The sequence below is a fragment of the Echinops telfairi genome, unplaced genomic scaffold, assembly GCF_000313985.2.
Source record: "Echinops telfairi isolate 266 unplaced genomic scaffold, ASM31398v2 ScPeMD7_3;HRSCAF=10, whole genome shotgun sequence".
Lineage (NCBI taxonomy): Eukaryota > Metazoa > Chordata > Mammalia > Afrosoricida > Tenrecidae > Echinops > Echinops telfairi.
In genome coordinates, this window is record NW_022103899.1 from 32,365,866 (window position 1) to 32,393,341 (window position 27,476).

At 41.7% G+C, this 27,476-nt stretch overlaps 1 protein-coding gene across 1 annotated transcript in view; it reads right to left on the reverse strand.

Moving 5' to 3' along the window:
* Nucleotides 1-4,156: 4,156 nt before the first annotated feature.
* CMKLR2 (chemerin chemokine-like receptor 2) overlaps nt 4,157-27,476 on the reverse strand; it is a 46,496-nt gene continuing 23,176 nt past the window's right edge. The window contains exon 2 of the mRNA XM_004701564.3: nt 4,157-5,477. Coding sequence (XP_004701621.1) covers nt 4,382-5,449 — 1,068 coding nt within the window. The 5' untranslated portion in view covers nt 5,450-5,477 and the 3' untranslated portion in view covers nt 4,157-4,381. The remainder of the gene's footprint in view (nt 5,478-27,476) is intronic.

Here is a 27,476-nt window from a genome sequence, read left to right on the forward strand (position 1 = left end):
AAAAAAAAAAGTTCTTTAGCTATGCTGACAAGTGTCCAGAGGCATCTCACTGCACCAGAAAGGCTCCTGCTTAGAGATACTCAGTTTTCCCACTGGGTTATAAGCACCTTGTTCTATGGATTTGGAAGCCCATCAGGCTATCCCAGCCCTGGTTTCCTCCACTGCTCCTCACTGTATCACATCATCTCTAGTCACAGTGCTCGCTCGCTCTCCCTCCTGGATTTAGGAGGGTCTCAACACAGGGACCACAGGACCAAAGGACGTGTTCCACTCCCAGCTCTTCTTTTCAAATGACTCTCCTTAAGTTTAACTGGACTGCAAAACTGAACAATCCCCTTGTTAGGGGTTCACACACCTTATTGGCATGGTCCCATCCCCACAGGGTGTACCTTCTTTGCGTTATTAGCATTATTATTAGCAAGCTGTCTAACCCCCTTTGTAGGTTATAAGCACTTTATTTGCATAGCCCACCCAGTCACTTTGTGGGAGGTATAAATCTATGGCTAGAAAGGTCATAGAAAAGCAAACCATGACTCACCAATCTTCACCCAAAGAAGCATGAAATGACTAAAATTTTCATGTGTTTGGTCTTTTTCTGGAGGAGGATACTGACGCAAATTAAATGACTCAAAGCTGGTGAAGCAGAAATTCAAACCCCCATCGCATCAACTAAGCTGAGATGATTCCAGCTATTATGTGCTCTTTCTGGAAGGGTGGCATCTTTTCACCTTTGCATTTTCTATAGCATCTTGCATAGAGTCTTGTGCACAATAGAGAATTAAGAATGATTTTCTATGTAGGAAAGAGAAAACAAACGAACAAACGGATTCTGCTTTGGCTGTGCTGTAGTTTATGAACTGGACACTCCTGAAGCACAAGTTGATTTCAGAGAAAAAAGTTTATTGTAGGAACATGAAGCAATGAAAATATAAAAAATAAACACACTTTCATTCTGTTGCCCACAGATAATTACTGTTAACACTTAGTTGTATCTCAATCCAGCCTTTAAACATAGGAATAGGGGTCACTTGGGGTGGTGGTGGTCATGGCTTTTGATTCTATGTGACCCCAGAGCAACTTTCCTTGGTAGATGCTTGGCAGCCTATTTTGTAGCAGACACTTTTACTCTTTGTTATAAGAATCTAATTTGTGGCTGAAAAGTAAATAATATTTGGATGTTAGCTAATTCTCACAAGTAGAAAGTGTCTTACATTTTAGTGGGAGAATTTATACTACATCGTTTTGTGGAAGTACTAGGATAACACTGTCTTAGTCTTTAGAGGAATGGGGAGAGCTCTTTTTCAGATGTATAAACATAGTTAAGATAGGAGTGGTGTCTAGGTAGGTGGCTCGCTGGAAGATACCTGGAAAGCATTTGATAAAAGGAAAGAAGGTAGGACGCTAAGACAACTACTGTCTCTCAACTTCACACTGTAACTAATTCACTTTCTGAGAAACAATTTGCTTTCTGAATTGTCCTCAGTATTAAAGATATTTTAAGACCTGGGAAATAGCATAAACTAGGAATGTCAAATCAGAAATTGGCATATATTAATCTAAAATATAATGTGTAATGTTCTTCAGTTGGGACTTTGGAGCCTTGAAGTAGAGTGTTCATTGGCACTTCGACGCTTTTAGACATCTCTTTGCATGAAGTTGATCCTGAATAGGTGTTCCCCTCATTCCTGATTTCTTATTAATATTAGTATGACACTTCATACTAATATTAACAATAAGGTCCCTGTTGGTTACATCCATTTTGTCTTCAGCTTCTTCCGTTGGAACTTAAAAAAAAGGAAGCCAAATTTAAAGTGTTTATATAGATAGTTGGAGCTTATATCTTTTCCTTCTGGGTCTCCAACAAACAAGTAATTTCTCTCACTAGCATAGGTACTGGAGAAGTGTGCTCTAATATTTCTCTTTACCTTTAGCTTACAATTGGTGTTTAGAAAGGCAACATAAGAATGGTAGGCCATGGGCACTCCCAGAGTACTCATGATTTTTTCGACCACTAAGTAACGATCAGTTTGTTAGGCCCTGTTCTAACAGAAGCCCTGGTGGCATAGTGGTTACACATTGGGCTGCTAAGCATGAGGTCTAGCACTTCAAAACTACCAGCTACTCCATGGAAGAAAGACAAGTATTTCTCTTTCTGTAACAGGTTAAGAGTCTCAGAAACCCACAGGAGCAGTTCTACCCTGTCCTATTGCTGTGAGTTGGCAGTGAGTTTGGTTCGGTTTGAGAGGGCTGTGGTCACAAAGCACCACAAATGGAATGACTCATTGCGTTCTAGCTCGGATAGCTAGGAGTGTGAAACCAGACTGTTGACTTCTGAGGTTTCTGAGCATGTTCTGTGCTGCTCTCCTAGCTCTGGCAATAGCCACAGATCCTTGGCCTACAGATTTGTCTTCATGAAGCTAGTGCCTTTCTGGACCTTCTTCTTTTTGAAAGATACGGACACCAGTCACATAGGATTAAGATCCACCCTATTCCATTGTGATGCCATGGTAATCTAACTGGTAACATATTTAGAAACTTTATTTCCCAAAATGGTCACATTCACAGGCACAGGGATTAGAATTTAAAAATACCCTTTTGGGGCACTGGGCACAATTCAGTCTATAAGGATCATCAGTCCTTGTGGTAGTCACCTAATCTGGTGTCAAGTAAAGGATTAAGAGTGTAGGGGTGGAGTCTAGACTGTCAATCTGGAGATGGCCAATGAGACTTCTGTGGGCATGGCCTTCTGAGAATTCTGGGAAATCTGGTACTTCCTCCTTGTAGGCAGAAGACACCTTTTTCTCTCTGCTACTCCCTGGGAGACATTGCAGAAGGCAAGCCACATGGATGCAACCAGACCTCAGAAGCTGGAGAAGCCACAGAGAGACCCCTGCCAGCGCTGAGATGTTTCCAATGACACTGGATCCAAAGACTTTCTACCCACTGGCCTGTGATCTACTGCACTTGGCGTCATTGCATGTGTTTCGTGAATTGAAGAGGACTTTATAGATTGATATCAGAAATATGAGCTAATATTGGACTTATGGACTTGATCTGGGCTGGGTTGGAATGTTTTCTCAATGTTTAATTGCTCTTGTATATAAATCTCTTTCTTATACACATGTGTCCATGGACACGTTTCTCTAGTCTACCCAGACTAACACAGTCTCCATACAAAAACTCATGGCTATTGAGTCAATTGGGAATCCTAGTGCCCCTAGAGGACAGAGTCAACCTGTTCTTTAGGGTTCCTGAGACTGTAAGTCTTTATGGGAGCAGACAGCCTCATCATTCTCCCTGGGAGTGATTGGTGGACTTGAACCACTGACCTAGCAGTTAGCAATCCAATGCTTACCCCACTATGCCTCTGAGGCTCCACCTTCATTTTAAAGCAGTGGAAAAGTAGCCCAGAGTCAAGACCACAGTCCAAGTCTCCTGGATCCAGGTCTAGAATTTCAGTGGCAGAGATGTTTTCAGTGGAACTTGAAGTGTCTCAATCACAGTATCTATGTACTATGATTTCATATAGCGGTCCAAATACTATTAGAGTCTCCAATGCAATGGATTTGCAAATTGACAATCTAAATGCAGCAAGTCATTGACAATGGTATGCATTGGCAATACTGCCAAGTCCAGAGCTGGATATGTCATCAAATACAAAGGGGAAGGAGATGCAGATAAGGAAAGAGAACTGCTCAGTCAGTTCCCAACTGTTCCAAACCACATCCCAGTCCAGGTGAGAAACAGAGAGATAAGCTTCCCATCTGTATAGTACTTGAATTCCTGACCTGCAGAATTGTGAGATAAAATAGTACATTTTTGGATTTAAATCACTAGGCCTTAGGGCAGTTGGTTATACATCAATAGATAACTGGAAGTGAGGCTTTAAAAGAATATAACCAATTCTAACTTTAATTCATAAATGTATAAACATAGATTACATAGAATGAAGAAATGACATACACATGACATTTTAAGAATATGTCTAATAGGCTGCTTATGCAAAATTAAAATGATGTTAAGCAAACATATCACATTTTTGAAATGAGTTGATCGTATCTTTAATGTTCAGGTCTATGGCTTTTACAAAGTTATTAAGATTAAAAAGTTAGTAACTGATATTGCTTCAACTGACCCATTATGGTCTAATCGGCAATATTGACACAGATCATTTGCACACACAACCCCCCCACCCCCAAACAACTACAAAGACCCTTTCTAAGTTTTAATGTCCTCACAAAAATGTGATGCCCACAAACTGCCAAACTGCACGGCAACAACAACATGCTGACTCTGTATCTTGGAACAGAATTTAATCCAAAAGCATGTGTTAGGGTACCCGCCAGAAGAGCCTTGTGCTGAGTTGTGGAAAAAGCATAACTCACTGGGCCGTTTCCATGAGACACGGGTTCTTGGTTTCAGAATTCCTGAGCTGCTCACTCACCGTGCCTGAGCAGCTGACTTCCCACAGCGTATACTTCAGTATCTCTGACACTGAGGCACGGACACGAACCTGAAACTTTTTGCTCATCAGGACATAAAGAATGGGGTTCACACAACTATTGAGGAATGCCAGGCTCATGGAGAGGGGGATGCCAGACCGTAACACAGGGGAGAAGTAGTTATTGTGATGAACCATGAGCTCCCAGATGCTAAACAGGTGATACGGGGTCCAACAAATTAAAAAGGCTGTGACCACTGCCACAACGGTCCAGAAATGCTTACTGGAGACCACGATGCTTCGCCTTTTCACCTGGAAGATGAGACACGAGTAGCAAACGATCATTGTTGTCAAGGGGATGAGGTAGCCAACAATGAATTTCACCCAAGTGAGAGCATGGTGCCTCATCAGTCTGAGGTCGTTCTCATTCTCATGGAAATTGTTATAGCAGAGAGTGTAGTTACTTAACTCCAGAGTGTCCCGGAAGTATAGGGAAGGTCCACCAAGCAGAGAAGCCAAAATCCAGACAAATATGATAACACGAAGGGTGTTTTTCTGGGTGTGGTGTCGATGAGATAAGACAGGATGCACCAAGTGGACATAGCGGTCCAGGCTGATGACGGTCAAGAAGAAAACACTGGCAAACATGTTCAACTGAGCGATGAAGGAGTTGACTTTGCACAGCCAAACGCCAAAGGGCCAGTGGAAATTCATGGCCATGTAGGAGATGTACAGGGGCAGAAAAAGCACAAAGATAAAATCCGCGATGGCCAGATTGAGAAACCAGAGAGTTGCAACTGTCTTCTTCCACTTGAACCCAGTGAACCAAATGACAAGGGCATTTCCCGGAACACCCAGAACAAATGCGAAGCAGCATAACCCCATGGAGATCCAGTGCACAGCTCCCAGGGGGGCTTTCTCCTCCAATTCTGACTCCGGAGGATAATATTCCACGGCATAGGAATAGTTATCAAATTCTTCAAGTAACATTTCCTCGAGATCTTCCATGATCTTGCTATGTCAAGAATGAGGAAATCTATAAAAGCAGATTTTAAAAAGAAAGAAGAAAAAAAATTTAAATAACACAAGTTCAGTGAAATACAAGGCACACGAGGATTTCATTTTATGAAGTGGTAAAAGCATACTGAAAAACAAAAACAAAATAAAAATAAACAGCGCCATTGAGTTGATTCCATCATAGAGATCCTGTAGGACAGACTAGAACTCCCCTGTGGGTTCCTGAGACTGTCCATCTTTTCAGAAGTAAAAAAGCCTCATCTTTCTTCTGCAGAGAGGCTGGTGGTTTCAAACAGCCGACTTCGCGGTTAACAGACAACCAGATAACCCACTAAAATGCTAAGGCTACCTAATATGCCTTGCCAAAAAATATCTGAGTATCAACTGCTCCAAGGATTAAAAATAATGTAATCCAAACCGGAAGGAGGGGATCGTGTCAGAGCTTAAATTCTGAACACCCTGTTTGCAGAAGGCAATGGATGACAGTGGACGCCCAGCATCCATCGGCAGGGTCCCTCCCACAGAGGAAGCCTCTTCTGACTGTACAGCTTTGTTAACAGACAGAGAGCACTGCAAAGTCAATTAGGGTAGATGTAGTTAGGCTAAAATGTGATATCTTATCATTTGATGTCCCTTTGATCCATGCTAAAGTTGTTTTGGTTTTGATTATTTTCTTCTTTCTTTGTGATTGAGGTTTTTCGATGCTTTGCCTGGTCTTTGCTGTTATTGTTTGTTTGTTTGCTTCCTGCCAGTGTGTATGATTTTCTGGATATGAAATCCAGTGTAGGGGAATCTATAGAGATGCCAAGGGGCACAGCAGGGGAGGATTGGGGGGAATTGGTATCCAGCAATAATGAGTAAGAGAAGGTAATCATCTGAAATTGGTCATGATTGCATAACTCTTCTTAATATGGTTGAACAATTAAATTATATAATATGTGAATACAACATAATCACACTGTATAAAAGGAAGAAGAAGATAAATTAGAGGGTACAGGGCAAGCTATTGGAAACTTAATAAGTAGTTTAAGTTGTTGAATACAATATTGATCTGAAGTGTAATGCCTCCACCCACCTAATTCAGAATAAAAATTAATTTTAATAATGGAATTGAAAAATAATGTAAGTTTCCCAAGAATTCGTTGAAGCCCCCTGTTATAGCTTGGTTGGACTTATATATTACAGATGTCCAAGTCTTACGGAGCCTGTTTCTTTCTGATGGCCACTTTTACTGAGGTGAGAACTCATTTTGGAAAGGTGCTCAGTAATTACTAAGGTGTAATAATTAACTTTATAGGTGCCATTTCTCCATTCATAATGCCTGAAGGGCTGACTAGAAAGAGTAATAGTTAACAAACATTTGCTGGGTCTTTATTTAGTATGATTATTTCATGAAGGATGCAAAGAAAACTCCCCCTCTGCTTAAGGAGCACGGAATCAAGTGCAGGTTAATATTTACCTGGTAATGACTTCACAGTCTGCTTTTGCTGGGCCTGGTCTCCCGAGTTCTAGACATAGAGTTCCAACAGCTTTCTAAGCGCATCTACTTGAATGATACAGCACCCAACAATTTTTTGATTCTATGTTTGTGGCTATAGATATTTAATCACAATTATATCAATATGACGGGGTTTTCTTTAAAAAGGTATCTTTTGTGGCCTTCCTCCCCCACTCCATCCCACCCCACCACACAAGGCCAGTTTTCCAAGGTTAATAAGACTTGAATGTCAGTCTGTCAATCAAAAAATAAATGTTACTAGGCAAATGTGAACTGCATCAATTCTATGTTATTAATATAACATAAACCAATATTTTAGGGAAATTATTGCTGTAGGTAGTATTCAAAATCGGGTAGACAAAAGAGAGTTTTGTTCCTTTCCTGGCGCTCTGTAATTAGTGGGGCAAAATGTGCTAAGGGGGAAAGAGAGCAGAGAGTAGAACTCATTCTGGCGCACCAAGCCTGGAGGGAGACATTCCGCCTCGAAACAGGGTGCAGGGCGTGCGGCCAGCCTGCCCTCCCAACAGACAGGCAAAGCAAGAGGGGAGTACAACAGATCACCTAGGCAGCAAAGCCAAGAAGTCCCCGCGGAATCCCGAAAAAGACTTCTGACACAGGGGCAGCGCTTGGCACCTCATCTGAACTGTTTGGGGGGATAGTCACAAAGATCAGTAGCTAGACCAGGAACTATGTATATGGTCCCCACCCCCTTCTTTTTGATGTCTACCTATATAAGATAGGCAGGATAAGCAATCCCAAGGAGACAGCAAAAGGTCCTAAGGTATCCAAGGGAGGGAGGGGCTTGGGGGACAGGGGTGGGGAGGGGAGCAGTGAGCCAATAACATCAGGAACAGGGTAATAGCAAGGGATGGTAAGGAGGGGGTAGTGTTCCTGGTGGTGTTTTGACCAATTGTAATGTATCTGAGAGGAATTTCTGAGAGGCAACTGATGGGTGAACATGATAGTGGAGCAGGAGGAAAAACAAAGAACTAGAGGAAAGAATTAGGAAGTAAAAACTTCATATAAATATGTATATGTAAATATAGATATGTAAATATATAAATATATAAAGATGGGTGTATTTTTCAGTATATAAAAATATATATGTACTGTAATCCATTTAAACATTTAAAATTTTATGCTGTTGTCCTTGTTGAAAATACATACAACAAAGCACATATGATTCATCTATTTCTACATGTGCAATTCTGTCATGTTGACTATAGTCTTCCAATTGAGCAGCTTTTCTTAAATACCCATGTCACCCATTAATATAAACTCACTCTCTTCTAAGGTTCCTATTTAATTTTTTGAGTGGTGTTGACACTTTAATCCTAAAGAGATCATTCTGAAAAGAGAGACATTTTTTCACTAAGTAAGTCCAAGAATTGTTTGGTTTTAAGATGATTTCAGGGATATTTTTGTTTAAAGATTATTTTAGGACAATAGTTTCAGAGGTTCATTGAGCCTCCTTGACTCATGAAAGTCTGGAGTTCATGAGAATTGGGAATTCTCTTCTGCCTTTCCCCTGTTTTGATTGGAATTCTTCTATAAAAGCTCGGTAATGGTAGCTGGGCATCATCCAGTCCTTCTGTCTCCTGGCAAAAGAGGGAGTTCATGGAGGCAAATAGCCAGTTTCACAGTCCATTTCCTTTTTCGATTCCCTGCTTTCCGCTATTGCTGCTCCAGGAGAAGACAGAGTTGTCATGCCTTGGGTGGCCAGTTGCAAGCTTTTAAGACTTCAGGCACAAAATAATAAACTAGGAGGTAGAAGAGAAACTCTTAAACATCTTATTAGCCCACTGACGGGGAGATACCATGTAACCATTACCCTAAACTTCCAAACGCAGGAAACACATGCCATCAGGTTTTGGGTTGTGTATAAAGAATCTCAGTAGTTACTTTTCTGTTGTTGCTGTGGTTATATTTGTCACACTACTATATTTGCCAGTCCAACCTGTTACAGATATAGAGCTCATTGGCAGAAATTATAATAATCCGTTACGCAATATTACTCTGTGTCAATGTATTTTAAAGAATCACTACCCACCTCTGCCAACCTCTTTTCTGCTCCTTGTAGCCACTAATAAACTTTTTCCTATATGTTTACCTCTTTTCTTGTATAAGTGAGATCACATAATATTTGTGATAGGCATATTTCATTCAGTACAATGCCCTAGTACAATTATGTACGTATCACAGGTGCTTAACACATGCTTAATAAATAATTGGCTTGGTGAATAATTTATTCAAAACCAAATGTAATTTTAAAAGCCTCACGTTACAGGCTGACTTCTAAGTCAGTGCTACTGCCAGAATCTCTCTGACCTTGACCGGCAGTTCTATCTCTGGGATCTTTCCTCGTTTCTTGACACCACGTATCCTTACTTTAGCATGCCCCCGTCTACTGAGCCAGAATTGACTTCTCTTGTTCTGTACTAATCTTTAAGGCCTGGGACCTTACTCTGCTCTCCTCACTCTTGGTGGCTGACCCTCAACGAGTAGAACACTTTCAAGTCTGCTCTTCCACTCCCCGTCCGTCGTTGTTACCTCATCTCTTTTCCTTATGTCCCACTCTTTTAACTATTAGTAAATTGAAAGCTAAAGGGTCCAGGTGGCTGTTTGAATCATTTTGCAAGCATGAAGCAGTAAGAAGAAGGAATCTTATTCCCCAAATGCAAAAAAGAAAAAAATCCCTAAAAGGTGTTTAATTGTTTAAAATCATTATCCACACCAAAAGTCAGGAATCTCCTTGCTTCCATCCCTAGGCCAGTATGATTACACAGCCCCTCACTCCAACCTCCCTCTCTCATAATCTTGGTGGTCAACGCTGAGGATAAACAATTGGTCTGAACAGAAGCCCTTCAAAGTGCAAGGCTTCTGCTGGAGAGATACCTAGTCTTCAACAAACGTGCATAGTAGTATATTAGACGTGAGGGCTACTTCAGAGAAACTTTGAAACAATCTCTTCAAGAGGAGATGAATGGTTCTCAGCTCAATATTCAATGGGAAATATAATGGAGAAATCACCCCTCTGACTTAGAACAGATGTTCATAAGTGTGGTAGTGATAGTGAAGGGTGGGGGTAGAGAAGCAAAGATGTAAACAGAATTCAGCAACTCCTGTACAGAATCCTTCAGCAAATAGAGATAACCCCTGGGGACATGTTCTTGTCTAATTATTATACCTTGTTTGTATAGTATGTTGCAGCTTACAGATGCTTTCCGATTTAATTAAATGTTTAAACCTTATTCAGATCTCACCAGGTATCTAGGGACTGACCCAGAGCTGGCAACCACCATCTCTCAATCCTGATCATTCACTCATTCATTCAGTAATTATTAACTGCCTGTATTTATCAGGCACAACTCTGGCTGATTAGGACTCTTCTCTAAGTTCGACAAAGATTGTTTTCCTTGTGGGTCTTATGTCAGAGCAGGAGGAGAGAGACCATGAAGAGCAAAGAGAATTTAAAAATTATACAATTCATTCAGAGGAGGTATATGCTCTAGAAAAAGGAAAGCACAGGCCAGACAGGGTAGGGAGTGTTGGCAGGTGGCTGCAAGTTCCAGCACGATGTCAGGGAGAGCTCATTCAGAAGGGGACCATTGCAACGGCTTGAAGGAGCTAATGGATGAACCCTGGGGCCCTTCATGGAAGTGCATCCCAGACCGAGGGAACAGCCGGTGCAGAGGTCCAGGGGCAGGAGTGCATCTGAGTTATTCGAGAACAGCAAAGATTCCAGTATGTCTATAATATACAAGGGAAGAGTGTAGGGGAGAAGCTCAATAACATTGCAGAAGGTCAGATCATATAGACCTTTGTAGGTCCTTGAAGAACCTTGGCTTTTATTCTAAGGGGGTTGGTGGGGGCCATTGAAGGATTTTTGAACAGAGAAACGAAAATGAATTCTGATTTATGTTATAGAAAAATCCATCTGTCTGCTACGTTAACATAATAGACTGTTCCAGGGGAGGGAGGTTTTAGAAGCAGGGAGGCCGGAGAGGGTGAGGGTACTACTGCAGTGATCCCAGTCAGAGTGAGTGTGGCGTGGAGCAGGGAGGCGATGAAACACGTTTCCATTCTAGTTCTATTTTGAAGATATAACCAACAGCCTTCTCAGTTTTCTGGATGGACCAGATGTGATGGATCAATCTTTGAGGCCTTGTGAAGCAGAGTGCAGACCCTGCCCTACCTCTTTCCCAACTTGCTCACTGGCTAGACTGCAGGAGCAGACACAAGCCATCTTGGACTACATGGGTGCAGAAAACAAAGCATTTCCACATGACAGCAGACACCTGGGCTCCTTATGAGCTCCTGGAGCGGTGCTTCCTTGCAGGCTCTGGTCTAACACTTTCTGAATTATTAAGCAATAAAGTATTTTCCCTGCGGACCTTTGAGATCTTTGTTAAAGTAGCTGAACCTGTTTCCTAACTTGTCTGTCGAGGGCCTGTCTTTAAGCACTAAGGCAGAACATTGGCGGTGCCTGCTTCGTGTGAAGTCCTTGAATAGGAACTACAGCTAGCAACCATCATGGATTCCAGAATATTCCTGAAAAGGAAAGAGGTACCTTTCCTTAGGGAAGAAGCTGGCCTTGTGGGGTAAATGGACTCAGCCCAGCAAAGAAGAATGAGCCATTGTGGGGATATCCTGTTTAATCTCAGATTCTGAATATGAGGGAGCTTTTGCAAGGGCCATTGGGGAGATTGAAGAGGTGCTGCTGATAAGATTAGAGTTGTTGTTTTTTTTTTTTAAAGAAATAGAGAGATCTTTGAGTTGTGATGACATTTAGCCCATTCTGTTTTTGGAGATTAAACTTACTTTGATCTTTCTCTTATAATTCATTTATTTTATTTTTCTCTTATAATTTAAATACAGACCTAAGACCTGTCATGGGTGAAGTAGTCACACTGGGGAGGCAATGGGGGCTGAGTGAACCTCAAAGCATCAGATTTGTTTACAGCCAATAAGGGCTGCTCAACCCTGGCCAAACATCCCTACATGGAAAATAAAGATTTGGTGCTGCCAGAGCTTCCAGTTTCGGAAGGGTGGATGGATAGCTATCGTTTTAAGGGGGAAAATGTCCAACTTTAAAAAATATTGTTTTAAAATAAAACAGCTGTGGGCCACACAGTGCAGCTGCCCCTGGGAGAGGCAGACTCTTAACATCTTGAACTAATCAACAGAGAAGGAGGAAACTGTACATTAAATGGACACAGGAACTCTGAGCTGACCTTTCCCCTCATGGAACAGTGAGTGACTCCTGCTTGTTCGCAGGGAAACAGTCACAAGATTTCATGTTAGTCACAGGTCTCTCCGGTGGCCCCGACTTCAACCTTCTCCTCAGGGCATAAGGGAAAGTGGCTAAAATAGAATTAGGTCATGGTCCACTAGTACCCCAGAAGAGAATGCTATGGGCAGGTCTCTGCCTTAATTGGGTTTCTTATTAGAGTTACAAGGAGCCTGCGTGGCATAAGTCATTTTGCTATGAGTCAGAATGGACTTGACAGCAAGAGATTTATCTTTATTTTATATTAGACTTACCTAATAGCAGACCCAGGCCCAAACTGTTCTCTGCAGCTGCGACAAACCCTTGATGGAGTTGGAGTGGTGAGTAAGCCTTTTACCTAAAGAACCTCATCCTGCTTTCTACCATCCCTACCTTGATGCCTCTATGCCTCTCTGCCTCCAAAGCATCATTGCTCGAACCCCCACAGGTTAAGCCTTTCAAGTCCCTCCTGTAAGCCATTTTCCGCCTCAACTTGGATTCGACCATGTTCCTAATTCAAAGACTCACTTGGCAGTCATCCTGGCCCATTTCTACTTCATTCTCTGATTTGGGCGAACTGGGCTAGTGCCTTGTTCCTGGATTCCCGTCTTAGATTTCTACGCTTCAGTTTCTTTCATTTCTCCGGAGGTCCCTGACCTCCATGACAGCATCTCCACACCTCTGCTCATGTGCTCTCTCCCAGTCGCCATCCTTCTGAGCTCCCACCTTGGTCAGACCCCTAACAACCACCCCGGAGACATTAGTCTGACTCCAGTTCCCATTCCCTGTTTCCACCTTAACCTTCACTTCAATGATTGTAAACCTAGTTTCCCTCTCAGGGAAATGCCTGAAGACAAGGTCAGTTGCCACCACTGGAAGAGAGGGAGTTACTGGGATCTAATGGGGTGAGTGCAGAGTGACTGCTCAGTACCCTACAATGTACGGGACAGCTCCTCGTCACAAACTATTATCCGTGGTGCCAACTTTTTAAAAACTCTAATCGACACACAGTGACTTTTAGCTGAGTTCCTCTCTTCCATTCCTTCTGGCAACCCTATCGTTTTCCAGTGAGTCCGCTCATCTTGGACTCCTGGCTCCGTCTAGTTTGCTCTATCCCATTACTAAGCACCTGTGATGTATAGAGGTTCGAAACTGTTGGCCTGTAATGTTTAATTTGGCTGAAAAAGTGTCCCAAGGGCTTGATGCGGACACTAAAACTTAAAAATCGGGAGAGTTTACAACAGCACTCTAAATTTCAGCTTCATTTGATAATTTACATTCTCTGTTAATAATGAGCTTGCATGTCCTACTTGTGTTCCTCTTCACACAGCATATATACACTCTTCTGTTTGCCACAGTCCCCACCAGTCCCAAGTCACCCATGTATAATTCTTGCTAGGATGCCGTTGAGGTTTGCAACCCTTGCTAACTAACACTGACTTGAACATGGTAAGAAATAAAGTTATTGAACAAATAAAGACAATCTGTATGAGAGAGAAAACACACTAGATGTGTGATCATGCAAGTTTTAAGTACTATCTGCAGCCTCAAAGTATCAATATGCCCTGCAAAGAAAGATTACTATTTTGTGCATTTCTGCCATTTAAATTTAAGAGCTTAAAACTTATTATGATGCTGTGTCATCAATTGTGTGATATTGTATCTGTTTATTCTTGATGGGATTGACAAGAAAGGGCAGCAATAATACAACAAGATATGGAAGGAAAATATGGAGAAGCTTATTCCTAGTTTAAGCATGTGGACATACACACACGTATGAATGTTTGTTTGTTTTTTTCCCCAGAGGTGATGAGAGCCTTTGAATAGAAACTCAAAGATGGAACTTGAAGGATTCTAGGCAATGGTAAGAAGTCTTTTCGGGCAGTAACAGAAAGAGAGGGAATCGGAAGTTTAGGTCTCTTATCTTAGATTTAAAGGAAACCTTGCCATTTATTAAATAGGCAGGCTGAAGTCACTCATGGCTGAAGTCACAATGTTACTTTTCATGGAGCTGTCCTATCGGTTTCTCGCGTTGGAAGTGCACGGAAGGGTCCAGGAACAGGGACCGAATGAGGATCTTGATCTTGAATGAAAAGAGAAAAAAAGCTACTGTATTTGTCTTGAACCACACGTGCTGTTGAAAGGCAAATAATTATGATAGAAATAATGACAACTAAAGATCTACATGATCATAAAATATTTGAGGGGTTACTTATGTCAGTGCCAAGCGTGCCGTGTGGCAATGGATACACGTAGATCCACTTCAGTCTCTTAGAAATGTATGAAAAATATTTGACATGGAGCAATGTTCAGGGACCATCCATGGAGCTAGTGGTTTGGATCCTAAAGAATATACAGTGACATATTTACTATAAGGATTCAATTGATAGGAAAACCCAAGTTATCTTCCTGGCTTATATTTGTATAAATACCCAAATAATAAATGTCTAGTTCTGAAACAAAGGGTTACTTATTATATTAAACAAATTGATTTCTGATCAATTTAGATGTCAAAAGATGGGAAAGCTGAAACTCCTTTCTGAATAAGTCAATTTCACTGCAAGAGTTCTGGCAGAAAGTGAACGAACAAACAGTTTATAAAAATCCAGATGTGTTAGAGGAAAGACTTCTGTTAGAAATATGTGCCATTAAAATATTAAATGATACTTCGCTATTGAGGGAAAATCTTTGTTTCTCTACCTTAGCGAAAATACAGAGATTCCTTCTGGCAGAACATGTGGTGAATGAAGAGAGGCTTAATTTCCTTCCCTGATTCTGAGCTAGATGGGTTCTCCTGAGCTATTGCAAAAATACGCACCTTACAAAATCTTAAGTAGAGAATGTAACCTACAGTGAACAGAGGAAAGAATGAGAAGTGTCTGACCTTTGTCTATGTGGATTGACTGAGTAGTTTCCCATAAAATCCAAACCAAACCAAACCAAAGCAGTTGCTCTCTAGTTGATTCCCATCCATGGTCCTCCCAGTCTCAGAGTAAAGCTATGTTCCATAGAGGTTTCAGGGGCTGTGACCTTTTAGAAGTAGATCCCCAGGATGTTTCTGTTAAAGTGTATCTGGTTAATTAAAACCACCAGCCTTCCCAATAGTAGCAAAATGCTTAGCACCACCCTGAACCTCCAGGGTTTCCTTATAACCAACCTGCTGTTATCAATTCAATTCTGACGTACTAGTGAAAAGACCTTAAGAGGTAAATGCATTTCCTGTGAAATCTAAGGGCTGTCCTGGAGCAACATGTATTTTGCCTTTGATTGGATGACAGGAATGAATAAAAAGAATCAGTGGACATGGGACAGAAACTCTGGTGAAAACATAGATCTGTGATCCAGCTAACATATAAGGTCAGAAATCTTTGTTTTTGAAGGGCTGGCTGACTTCCTAGGAAAGACAGACTGATCAACTGTGAGTGTGTGTGTATGTGCGTTTAATTAGACACAGTTTCCACACACCTACACCCTTGCTAACTTTCAAACATAAATTGCATACCCCACCCCAGAATGTGTTCAAGATGTTTGGCACCAGTAGAATACTTTGCTGCCCTTTGGATGAACGATTTCCTTTTGGAAGGTGTTGAGACATAGTAATGTTTTATAAATCCTGTTTATTCACCAAAGGGGTGTGAATGGAGTTTAAATAGAAAGTAATGTTGGAAAGGAATGCTGACAGCTCCTGCTGGTTGAGAGATGGTACCATAGGAGGGAGCATTGATGGTTCGACTGAACCCTCCCACTCCACATCTTGGAATAATCCTACCTTGAGTAGAGAATGCATCTCCTGTGTCTGCAATTCCCATATCCATTAACACCAACAGAGAGACAAATGAATAGGTGTGTTTTGGTTTGACTAGAGAAGAAGCAATATAAAAGGGAGTGGCTGAATGATAAAGACTTGAATGTTATTCTCAAGGGCTTAGATTTTATTCCTTTGTCTGCTGGGAGCAAGTACCCTGTTTCTCCGAAAGTAAGGACACCCCCAGAAAATAAGACCTACTTCGTTTTGCCTCTTGCTGAAATATAAGGCATCCCCCTGAAAATAAGACCTCCCAGAAAATAAGGCCCCCTGAAGCTACCGTAACTCTGGACTCTGGACTGTAGCAGCGGGCACTGCCGCGCAGCTCACTGTTGGCCACAGCACAGCCAGAGCAGACAGGAAGTGCGAGGTCTCTTTTAATAAAACAATTAATGTGTACTGTATTCTTCTTCATGGAAAAATAAGACATCCCCTGAAAATAAGAACTAGCGCATCTTTGGGGGCAAAAATTAATATAAGACACTGTCTTATTTTCAGGGAAACAGGGTGATAATAGCTGCAGTGGCAAGTGACATGATCAAAACTCTATTTTTTTAAAAGTCGCTCAGTAGTAGCATGGGAGAGAGGTTGGGAGGGATAAAAATGGAAGCAAGGAAACTATTGTCACATTTGATTACCAAAGATGTAAAGTTCTTAGACAGGGAGAGTTAAGATGGAGAGGTACAATTTGAGGAACAATCATCTAGGAAATTAATAGGCACTTTTGAGAAGGTTAGCTGACCTGAGCATAACCTTTACAATAACTTCTTTAATGGGTCACCATTGCAAAAGCTAACTTGGACAGAATAGCTGGCTAATTTTATCACAAAACCAAATGAAAACAATTCACAGACATTGCGTTGATTCCAAATCATAGCAACCTTAATTTTAGGCATACACATATTTTATTCAGTTTCAAAGGCAGTATAGCTAGGAGAGAGAATGAGAAACATTTCCCACCATCTAAACAAAACAAAGTAAAGAAATCAGATCAAGTGCAGATGAAATTATACCCAGTTTTACGATGCTGGGATCTCTCTGTTTTTATAAAAGGCATTTGTGAGCTGCTCTGCAAGTCTACTCCACATACCCCACTTGAACAATCTGAGAAGGAAGATGACTGTGTGGAAAGTCAGTGCCTACTGATGTACCAATTGTTTTGAGGCTCCATGCAGAAATGAGTGTCCTCCTTTGTGCAAAATGGGTCACTGGGTGCCAGCATGGGGAATAATTCACCTTAGGTCAAGTAGAGACTTTCAGGTTTAAATCTTTTACAAATCTTAGACTAATTCACAGATAGATTGAAGTTAAATATCAGACAATCTAGCAGAGTGGTCAACAGATTCTGGAATTGGTCTGCCGACGTCCAAGTCCAGTCCTACATCCTCCCCTGGCTGTGTGCACTTGAGCACTTGCTTGCTGCCTTGAAATCTTTGCAGCCTCACATGAAAAATGGAGAGAGGAATAGGTAGCACTTAACTCAGATTACCTGTGGCCACATGGGAACCCCCAACGCCATTGTCTCAGTGCTGGTGGTACGTGGTGAAAGGCCAATATGTAGGAGGGACACTGGTACAGACAGGAACTGAAAATACAGGGAACCCAGGACGGATGAGCCCTACAGGACCAGTGGTGTGAGTGGAAAAACAGGGAGGGTAGAGGGAGAATGGGTTGGAAAGAGGGAACCGATTACATGGAACTGTGTGTGACCTCCTCCCTGGGGGACAGACAACCGAAAAGTGGGTGAAGGGAGACGTCGGACAGGGCAAGATATGACAAAATACCCATTTATAAACTATCAAGGGCTCATGCGGGAGGGGGGAGCGGGGAGGGAGGGGAAAAATGAGGACCTAATGTCGGGGGTTTAAATGGAGAGAAAATGTTTTGAGAAACGATGTACAAATGCACTTTACACAATTGATGTGTGTATGGATTGGGATAACAGCTGTATGAGCCCCTAATAAAATGTTAAAAAAAAAAAAAAAGAAAGGCCAATATGTGTAGCTTTGATTATTATTAGTGTTGTACTCAAAAATAGTAGAACATGAAGTGGGGTGCAAAGGGCTGGCAGAAAAAGAGTGCAATTGTTTTGAATTCCTTCTAAACAAGGGCAAGGATATTGTAAGTAGAGATTGAACAACATGCTTTGTTTGGGAACTTCCTATTTTTAAAAATATTTGAACTCATTTGGAGTTCACACATTGTTATTTTCCTGACTGTGGGAGGCATCTGAGTTGAGATATTTTAGAGATACTATGGAAGACCTTAATGTCTAACTCCTAAATGTCAGGTTTATCTCCATATCTGTCTAACAGCGGTGAGAAAATAGAATACTGTACAGCACAGTATTTCCTTTATTGCTCTCTTTAAAACAGGCCTTTTATTCACATTTGATTAAAAGAAATAGTCTAGTCCTTTATCACACTTCTCTCTCAATTTTATTTAGTGTATGGGAAAGAATTACCACCCTCAGTAATGTAATGTTTTGAGGCCTGGGCCAGAGCAGAGAATTACCAAGTCATTCGTTATTTCGCTGAAAAGGATTATCTCGCTCTGGTGGCATGATAGAGTGGTGAAAAGGTTGGCTACCCACGGAAGGGCCTGCGGTTTAAACCCCCAAGCTGCTCTGCAGGAGAAAGATGTGGCAGTTTGTTCCCAGAAAGATTATAGCCTGGGACACCCGAATTTGAATCAACCCAATGGCAGCACTCGTTTTGGTCTTAGGGATACAGAGTAAGTGCTTGTTGTTGTTGTTGTTGTTGTTGTTGTAAGGTGCCCTGGAGTCAGTTCCAACTCCTAGCAGCCCCATGCACAACAGAACAAAGCACAGATTGGTCCTGTATCGTCCTCACAATAGTTATGTTTGAGCCATTGTTGTAGCCACTGAATCGATTTATCTGCTTGAGGATTTTGCTCTTTTTTACTGACCGTTTACTTTGCCAAACCTGATGTGCCTTTTCAGAGGCTAGTGTCTCCTGATAACAAGTTCTCAGTACCAGAGATGAAGTCTTACCACCTTTGTTTCAAAGGAGCATTCTGGCTGTAATTTTTCTAAGACAGCTTCTCTGGCAATCTACTATATTTTCAATATTCTGCATCAATGCCATAATCCAAATGCCTCAATTTTCCTGTGGTCTTCCTTATTCATTGTCCAGCTCTCATATGCATATGAAGACATTGGAGCTCCCACGGCGTGGGTCGAGTCAGGGACACCTTAATTCTCAAAGTGACATCTTTGCTCCTCAATACTTTAAAGGAGGCTTTTGCAGTAGATTTGTCCAATGCAATACATGACTTGAAATTAAATCCCTATATGGTGCAGGTGGTTCATGCAATTGGCCAGTTGTCTAATGATGTAATCTGGCAGTTATGTAATGATGCCCCATGATGTGGTCTGATGGGATCAGTCAGCCATTTGAATAGGGTGGGAGGCAATACTCTTCACCAAGCTGAAACCTTGATCCTTAGAATGTGGACTTCACAATCTCTTATCTTCTGAGAGATGAAAGAAGAGAGAGGCAAGCAAAGAGGGACCTAGTACTACCAAGAAAGACGAGCCGGGACTTCAGCTGCCATTGGGATCAGGGGTCCCCATGCTGGGAACCTCCTAGAACCAGGACACACCCAGATAGAAATCCTAGACAGAGTCTTCCCGTAGAGTAGAGCTAGCACTCTGAATTTGGACTTCTAGCTTTCTACACTGTGAGATAGCAAATTTCTATAAATTTGCTATACCCATCCACTTGTGATATTTCTGTTACAGTAGCACTAGATAACTAAGATAGCTACGTAAAGGGGCTTTAAGATTTTCATTTAAATTTTTCATTATCTTTGCATCCTATTTTCCAGTGAGCTTTTGGAAGCCCCTTTTGTGTGGGTGCATTTCTGGACTATTACTTTCCATGGATTGCTAGGTCTACCCTTGTGCCAGCACTGCTGTTTTGTAGTAAGTTTTGAGATGGGGCAGGAGAGTTCTCTTACCTTGTTTTTACTTTTTGGCATTGTTTTAGCTATTTTGGGTCCCTTGAAATGCCATAGGACTTTAAAATCTGCTTGTCAATTTCCATCAAGAAGTCACTTAAGATTCTGATAGGGATTACATTTAATCTATAGACTAGCTTGTGAATATTGCCATTTTATCAATATTTAATCTTGCAACTCATAAAAATGACAATTCTCCCACTTGCTTAGATTTTTAATCCACTTACAAGTGCTTTTTGACCAGGGAGGATGTGGGTATTGATTTGAAAACTGTGATGGCATAAGATTTCTGAAACTGTACTTCTGTAGCACATGTGACTGGAGTTCTGAATTGTAAAATGTATATTGTGGATATGGATGTTCATCTATATAAACAGTCAAAGTTAAAGGTTAAATCTGTTTTAGTGTCTTCTGGGGGAATGCTATGTCTAGTGAAGAACTAATTTTGGAAACAACATTCACAGCAAGGTACCTAGCAGATTATCAAACTTTTCATAAATAGATACCGCCCATGGTTTAAACAGTGAAAAAGGCTAAACATGGCTATATTTGTCTGAGTCTAAAATATTAGCTCTGACCTGAAAAGTCTGCAGACAGAGCTGTACTTCATAAAACTAAAGGCAAACAGTGGAACATTTGCTCCTATCTTAGGGTACCTTTGCTTTCTAGTCCATCAAACTTTGACACTACAGATGTTTTGGTGATTAATCACATTTCGAATGAAAACTTGCTTTCTATTTCATCATACTTTGACACTACAGATGTCTTGGCGATTAATCACATTTCGAATGAAAACTGAGCTGGCAGCCACTAGTTTTAATTTTAAGGTATATCAGTGTATTTACACTTTTAAAGATAGAGAAGGCTATGCTCTTGAAAGCGAAAGCCCAACAGTCAGGGGAATTGCAGAATATATTGAAGTTGCAGGCACTTTGCAAAACCAAAAGGTAATAAGTGCATTTGGTGACAAGGATCGAAAGGAAACTTGTGTTGGTGACAGCAGTAATGCTTCTTCAGTACAGCAGCAGCAACAACAACAGCAACAACAACAAAAGTGGAGGAAAAGGAGGTCAATGATTCTAGAACTTCTCATTCACACAACGTTATACTTGAAAATATTTTTTACCATTTCCCCCATAAGAGGAGATAGGAGGGAGTATGGGATAACGTGTACAATGAAATGTAGCAGCGAAAGATAAACTAGAGCACATATGGAAAGAGTCACTCATTGATGGTAACCAAACAATTTGGATGGCAGAAAAAGGATTGCTGCTCAGAGACACCCATGATGCACACTCAGTTCTTGTATGATACGCTAGCACAGCGGGCAATCCCAGAACTCCGTCTTGTCATGGTCAATCTGCATGACAAGCAGCTTCCTGAGCTCTGAAATACGGACAAAGAAGAGAGGTGGGAGGGTAAGGGGACTTGAAGTGGTGGCCTTGTTGGCATGGCTGAAGGAACCAGTAGGAAAGGAAGACTCCAGGAGTTTGATGATTGTCTTCCGACCATTGAAGACATGAGGAAAAAGTGCTACCTTTATTCTGTGGTTCTAATTCTCCAGTGTGCGGAACCCGTCTCCACAACCGAATAGGCCCAAGGGGGCGGTTGTGTAATTGAAGGGTAAGCTAAAGAGGCATGAGACCAGCAGGCAAGGACTCATCTCTTCCATGATGACCGAACTTGAATGAAGGAGTACCGTATTCTATCACGAGTTTATATAATCTCAGGCATGCAAGACATGGTAAACACATATGTGATTACATGAAGGGGTTGTATTAGAGGCATACATGTAACAGGAGGAGGATGAGCTAGGGGTGTACACGCTAGAGGACAGGAAGGCTCTAGAGGCATACATGGGACAGGAAGGCACATAAGTAACAAGATGGGAAGCTCTAGAGTCAAGATGGCAGCCTAACTTTTGTTGTCTCAGAGCTGGTTTGACCTTAGGTGTCTTTGAACTCTTCTCCAGGAGAATAATCTATGATACTTATCAGAAGGCAGTGGGCCCTAGTTATGGTGAGACGGACAATAGGGTCTGATTGCTTTTGATGACAGTCACCCTTTAGGCAGATAACCTTCACACAGTTGACCTTCAAGCATATATAGTAGCAGCCATGTGCTTGCAAGTAGCACCTTAAAATTGTCAGTATTATGAGCAGACATTGTGGGGAATAACTTTTACTTAGGAGAATGTGAGTGGGACGTAGCTCCAACCCATGATCATGACGGTTCCCCCATAGGAGCCCCAACCTCCCAGACTCCTTAACGTATGAATGTTGATAGTTTATCCACATAAAATCTCTTCTTAGTTCTGTTTCCCACACTAGAGTGAGGGCAAAATATGTTGACAGGCTGGCCAAGAAAGTTTTGGCTTAATAGAAGCAAGAACAACTTAATTTGTTCAAATAGAGAGAGTCAAAAGGCAAGCAATCAACATATCAAACATACCAAATGCATCGCTCTGGGTGGACAGGCATCTGGATGGCTGCTGGATAGGGATGGAAGGCACTACTACATAGCTAAACAGGCTTTGAATATCATCCTTTAAGGCCAGGAATGTATGATAGGAGAGTGAATTTGTCTGAGTACTCTCATTTTAGATTGAGAAACTGAAGATCAGGAAAATGAAAGCGCTTACAAAAACCATTAAGCTAGTAAATTGGCATGATTAGGATTTGGACCCAAAATTGGTAAATACTTTTAAGTTCTTTACCACTAGGTCTTGGGGTGTAAGAGTTGTTTGTGCTTTTTAAGATTATTTAAAGGATACTGAGTTGAGAGAGTAATCCTGATTTTCTTTACCAGAACTGTACCCGTGGCTTATTAAAAAGCAACAACCAAAAGGGAATCTCTTTCCTGCACATGAGCTGGCTGGATCGGAGACAGCTTAGCATGGTACAGGGACCAGAGACCTGCTGTGGTTATTTCTTAGCTCCTCCTCACCTGCTATTTCCAGGCTAACGGTGCTAGCTCAGAGAACATTTTTCATTTGAGCCCTGTGGTGACTGTGGGTACTGGGGACTGCTTCTGAGTAAGGGTGCGAATTTTCCCAGAGTCAGTTCTTTTCCGGAGGCTGTTGCTGACTTTACTCTTCAAGTCATTGCAAGATGTAAAAAAATCAGTAACCCGTTTGGCAGTTCAGGAACCTATACCTACTCCCATCAGGGCATGGCAGCTGGTTTCTGAGAAATAAATGAAGAGAGGCTACTTGGGCAAAGGCATGCTCTTTACTGCTCCATCGTGCACTAAGTCACTACTCCCCTTTGTCCTCTCCAGGTGAAACGGACCACATGTGAGCCGGAAGTGTGGCTTTTACTCACAAGCTCCGCTCTTCTCAGGCCCTCAACATGATATCCTGTTGGCCTTCTAAGGGCAGGGATATTTTCAAAGGTTGTCTATGCAGGTCCCGGCTTAACACTTCATGAACAGGGAGTATGTCAAAAAGAAGAAAATCAAAAAGAGTAAGAAAACTCTAAATCTATTTTCTTGCTTGGATCAAAACTCTCCAAAGAAATTCCACTGAGATCTTCCTTTGTCCTCTACCAGAGATGATCCCTTGAAGGGAACCCAGTTCATGAGAAGAAGCAGCCCCCCATAGAGGGTGGTATAACCCACTCGCACATCTCTAGTTTCCCCCCTGAGGTGCTTCAGTCATTTGCTTATTAAAATAGTTGGTGGCTATTTTACCTCCATACATTACCGTGGATAAAGTTACGTGGTCCACATAAGACCACGGGTGTGAGGAGTCAGGAGAGGTGGTTCTAAGCCTTAGGTCTAAATGTCACTAGCTACATGACTCTGGACCAGTCATTTTCCCACTTGTGACATTAGGCACCTTATATGGAAAGTGCAGGCGACATCTAGTTCTAAATACTTATGGTTCTGCCCTTGTCTTTTTCTAACTGGCTTATAATTTCAAAGATGGCAGGACTACACATTCTAGTTGTTTTACTATAAACTGTGTCTCCCAGTCCCACACAATCCAGTGCTGCGTACCGAGTGGACACTCATTAAATGTCCTCCAGCAGACGTTTTTTTTTTTTTTTGCACAACGGAACAAAAACAGGGACCAAGGCCACAGACAAGAAGATGATACAAATTAAAAACATTCTGCAAATGAAACCTCTCAAAACAACAGTACTATGGCCCCCCCACCCCCATTCCTTCCAGAGGAAAGACTGAGATTGAAATCGCAAATCTTTCGGATTCATTAAGTGTGGCAAAATCTTGTTGCCTATTTTTTCCAGGAAATATTTTATTCAAATATTTCAGGTTTTAAGTGAGGCAGAATTAGGTAATCACCCAGTCCTCAGGGATTTCTTTCCATCTACAGATACTAGTACCACCCTAATGAGTCACATTTCATAAAATGTAACATCTGTGTGAAACGATGATAAACATGCAGCGGTGCCCCAAATGGGGAGAACTTCAGAAGAAACAGAACCTTGACTTTCTAGCCAATTCTTCGTCTTTAAGTTTGCATAATTAGAAAGGAGAGAGAACATTTGTGCAAATATTCCAGCCTCCCTTTTTCTTTTCTCGGCTTCTCTCCTTGAGAAAAAAAGATTCCGGGGTCAATGATAAAATATATGACTGATGTATTTTAAGATCTCTTTTCTTTACGATCAGCTAATTCTGCACTTCACCACTAAGATGTTCTGACAAATGAATGCAGCGCTGAAAGTTCGTCCTGGTCGAGGCCAAGAAATTGAAAAGACAGCTATCAGTCAACTGATTGGAAGACATTCGTATGTGTGCCCAATCCAAAGAGATCTGACCCCATAGAACGAGGAGATTATTGAACAATATCATTAATATCACATGCAAATAAGATGTTGCTGAAGATAATTTAAAACCAGTTGTAACATTACAGGGAACTACCAAAAATCCAATGTGTTTAGGAGACGGGGATTAAAGGGTATCATTGCTGATGTCAGATGGATCTTAGCTCAAAGTAGAGAACACCACAAAGATGTTTACCTGGGTTTTTTTTTAGTCTATGCAAAAGCATTCAACTGGGTGGATCATAACAAATGATGGGTGAGACTGAGAAGAATGAGAGTTCCAGAACTCTTCATTGTGCACATGTGTGATCTGTACATAGACTAAGAGATAGTCATTTGAGCAGAACAAGGGAATATGGTGTGGATACCTGCCCGATATTCAATCTATGCCATACTTGGCCGCTATTCAATCTGCATGCCATACGTGGCTGATATTCAATCTGTATGCCATACCTGCCTGATACTCAATCTGTATGCCAAACCTGCCTGATACTCAATCTGCATGCCATGCGTGGCCGATATTCAATTTGCATGCCATGCGTGGCTGATATTCAATCTGCATGCCATACCTGGCCAATATTCAATCTGTATGCCAAACCTGCCTGATATTCAATCTGTATGCCAAACCAGCCCGTTATTCAATCTGCATGCCATGCGTGGCCGATATTCAATCTGCATGCCATACCTGGCCAATATTCAATCTGTATGCCATACCTGGCCGATAGTCAATCTGTATGCCACACTTGCCCAATGTTCAATCTGTGTGCCATACCTGTCCAATATTCAATCTGTATGCCATACCTGCCTGATATTCAATAATTCCAGAAGTTGGACTTTATAAAGAAGAAAGTGGCATCAGGATCGGAGGACTCCTTAAAAACCTGCAGTCTGCAAACAGCACAGCCTAGTTGGTTGAAAATCAATACAGTGAAGCCCTCACCGCTGAAGGTCAAAGACTAGAGCCTTCCTCTGGATTACACGACACCAGAAAGAAAAGAAACCCCTCACAGCAGGACGAAGGCACAAGGCCGTGCCACATGAAGGAAAGGTGGGAGTTGTCCAGGATTTCATTTCACTTGGATCCACAGTCAGTGCTCAGGGAAGCAGCCGTTAGGGCACCAAACGGATGTAACTGCACTGGGGAAAATGCAATCTGCTGCAAAAGGGTTAAAAATCTACGCTGCCACTTTGAGCACATGGCCCCAGCCACGGTATCTTCAATCACCTTGTAGGCCTGTGCAAGCCGGATACTAAGTACAAAGGTCAGAACAACAAAATAAGAGTTTACGGCTTTAATGCATGGTGTTGGCAAAGAATAATGACAAGGTCATGGATTGCATGAAGGAAGAACAGATCTGTGTCGGAGGAAATACAGCCAGAAGGGAAGGTGGCAAGGCTCTGTCTCGTGAACTCTGGACATGTTGTCAGGAGGGACCAGTCCCTGGAAAAACACATCATGCTTGCTCAGGTTGAGGAAGAAGCTCAGTGTTGTGGATGGACACGGTGCCTGTTACAACAGGCTCAAAAATAGTAATCATGGTGAGTGAGGATGAGTCAGGGCTGGGTCATAGTTTGTTCTGGTAGAAAGATAATCCGAACTTTTGCATGGACTGAGGAGGGAAAACCAGCAGCGTTTTCCGAGACCACTTCTGAGACTTCCTGATTATTATTTGGTAAATTGTCTCTGGACACACACACACACACACACACACACACACACACACACTTCTATCATCAACTGTATAGTAAATCATTTTAACTTATTTAAGATATGTTTTCATATGAGTCCTAGTAGTGTAGGAGTTATGCATTGGGCTGCTAATCCCAGGGTCAGCAGTTTGAAACCACTCAGGAAAAAGATGGGGCTTCCTTGTCCTGCAGAGAGTGACAGTCTCAAAACCCCACAGGGACAGTTCCCACCCCTGTCCTGCAGGGTCACTATGAGTCAGAATGGATTCGATGGCAGTGAGAAGGTATTTTTCCATATTTGGTATCAATTGCTGTGGCCCAACAAGAAATGTCTAACCCTTGAGGGAATGACGAAGACCTCCTAGACCAGAGGTTCTCAATCTCCCTAATGCCAAGACCAACCATAAGATTATTATTTTTGTTACTATTTCTTAATGGTAATTTTGCTACTGTTATGAATTGTCGTGTAAATATCGGATATGCTGGATGTATTTTCTCTTCTTTTTTAAAAGATATGACAAAATAACAATTTATAAACTATCAAGGGCTCATGAGGGAGGGGGGAGCGGGGAGGGAGGGGAAAAATGAAGGCCTAATGTCAGGGGTTTAAATGGAGAGAAAATGTTTTGAGAATGAGGTACAAATGCGCTTTACACAATTGTGGATTGCGATAAGAGTTATATGAGCCCCTAATAAAATGCTTTAAAAAAAACAAAAAAAACAACAACTCCCAAATCTGGCTAGACCAGGGGATGTGCACTGGTACAGATAGGAACTGGAAATACAGGGAATCCAGCACAGATGATCCCCTTAGGACCAGTGGTGAGAATGGCAATACTGGGAGGGTAGAGGAAAGGTGGGGTAGAAAGGGGGAACTGATTACAAGGATCTACATATAACCTCCTCCTTGGCGGACAGACAACAGAAAAGTGGGTGAAGGGAGATGTCGGACAGTGTAAGATATGACAAAATAATAATTTATAAATTTC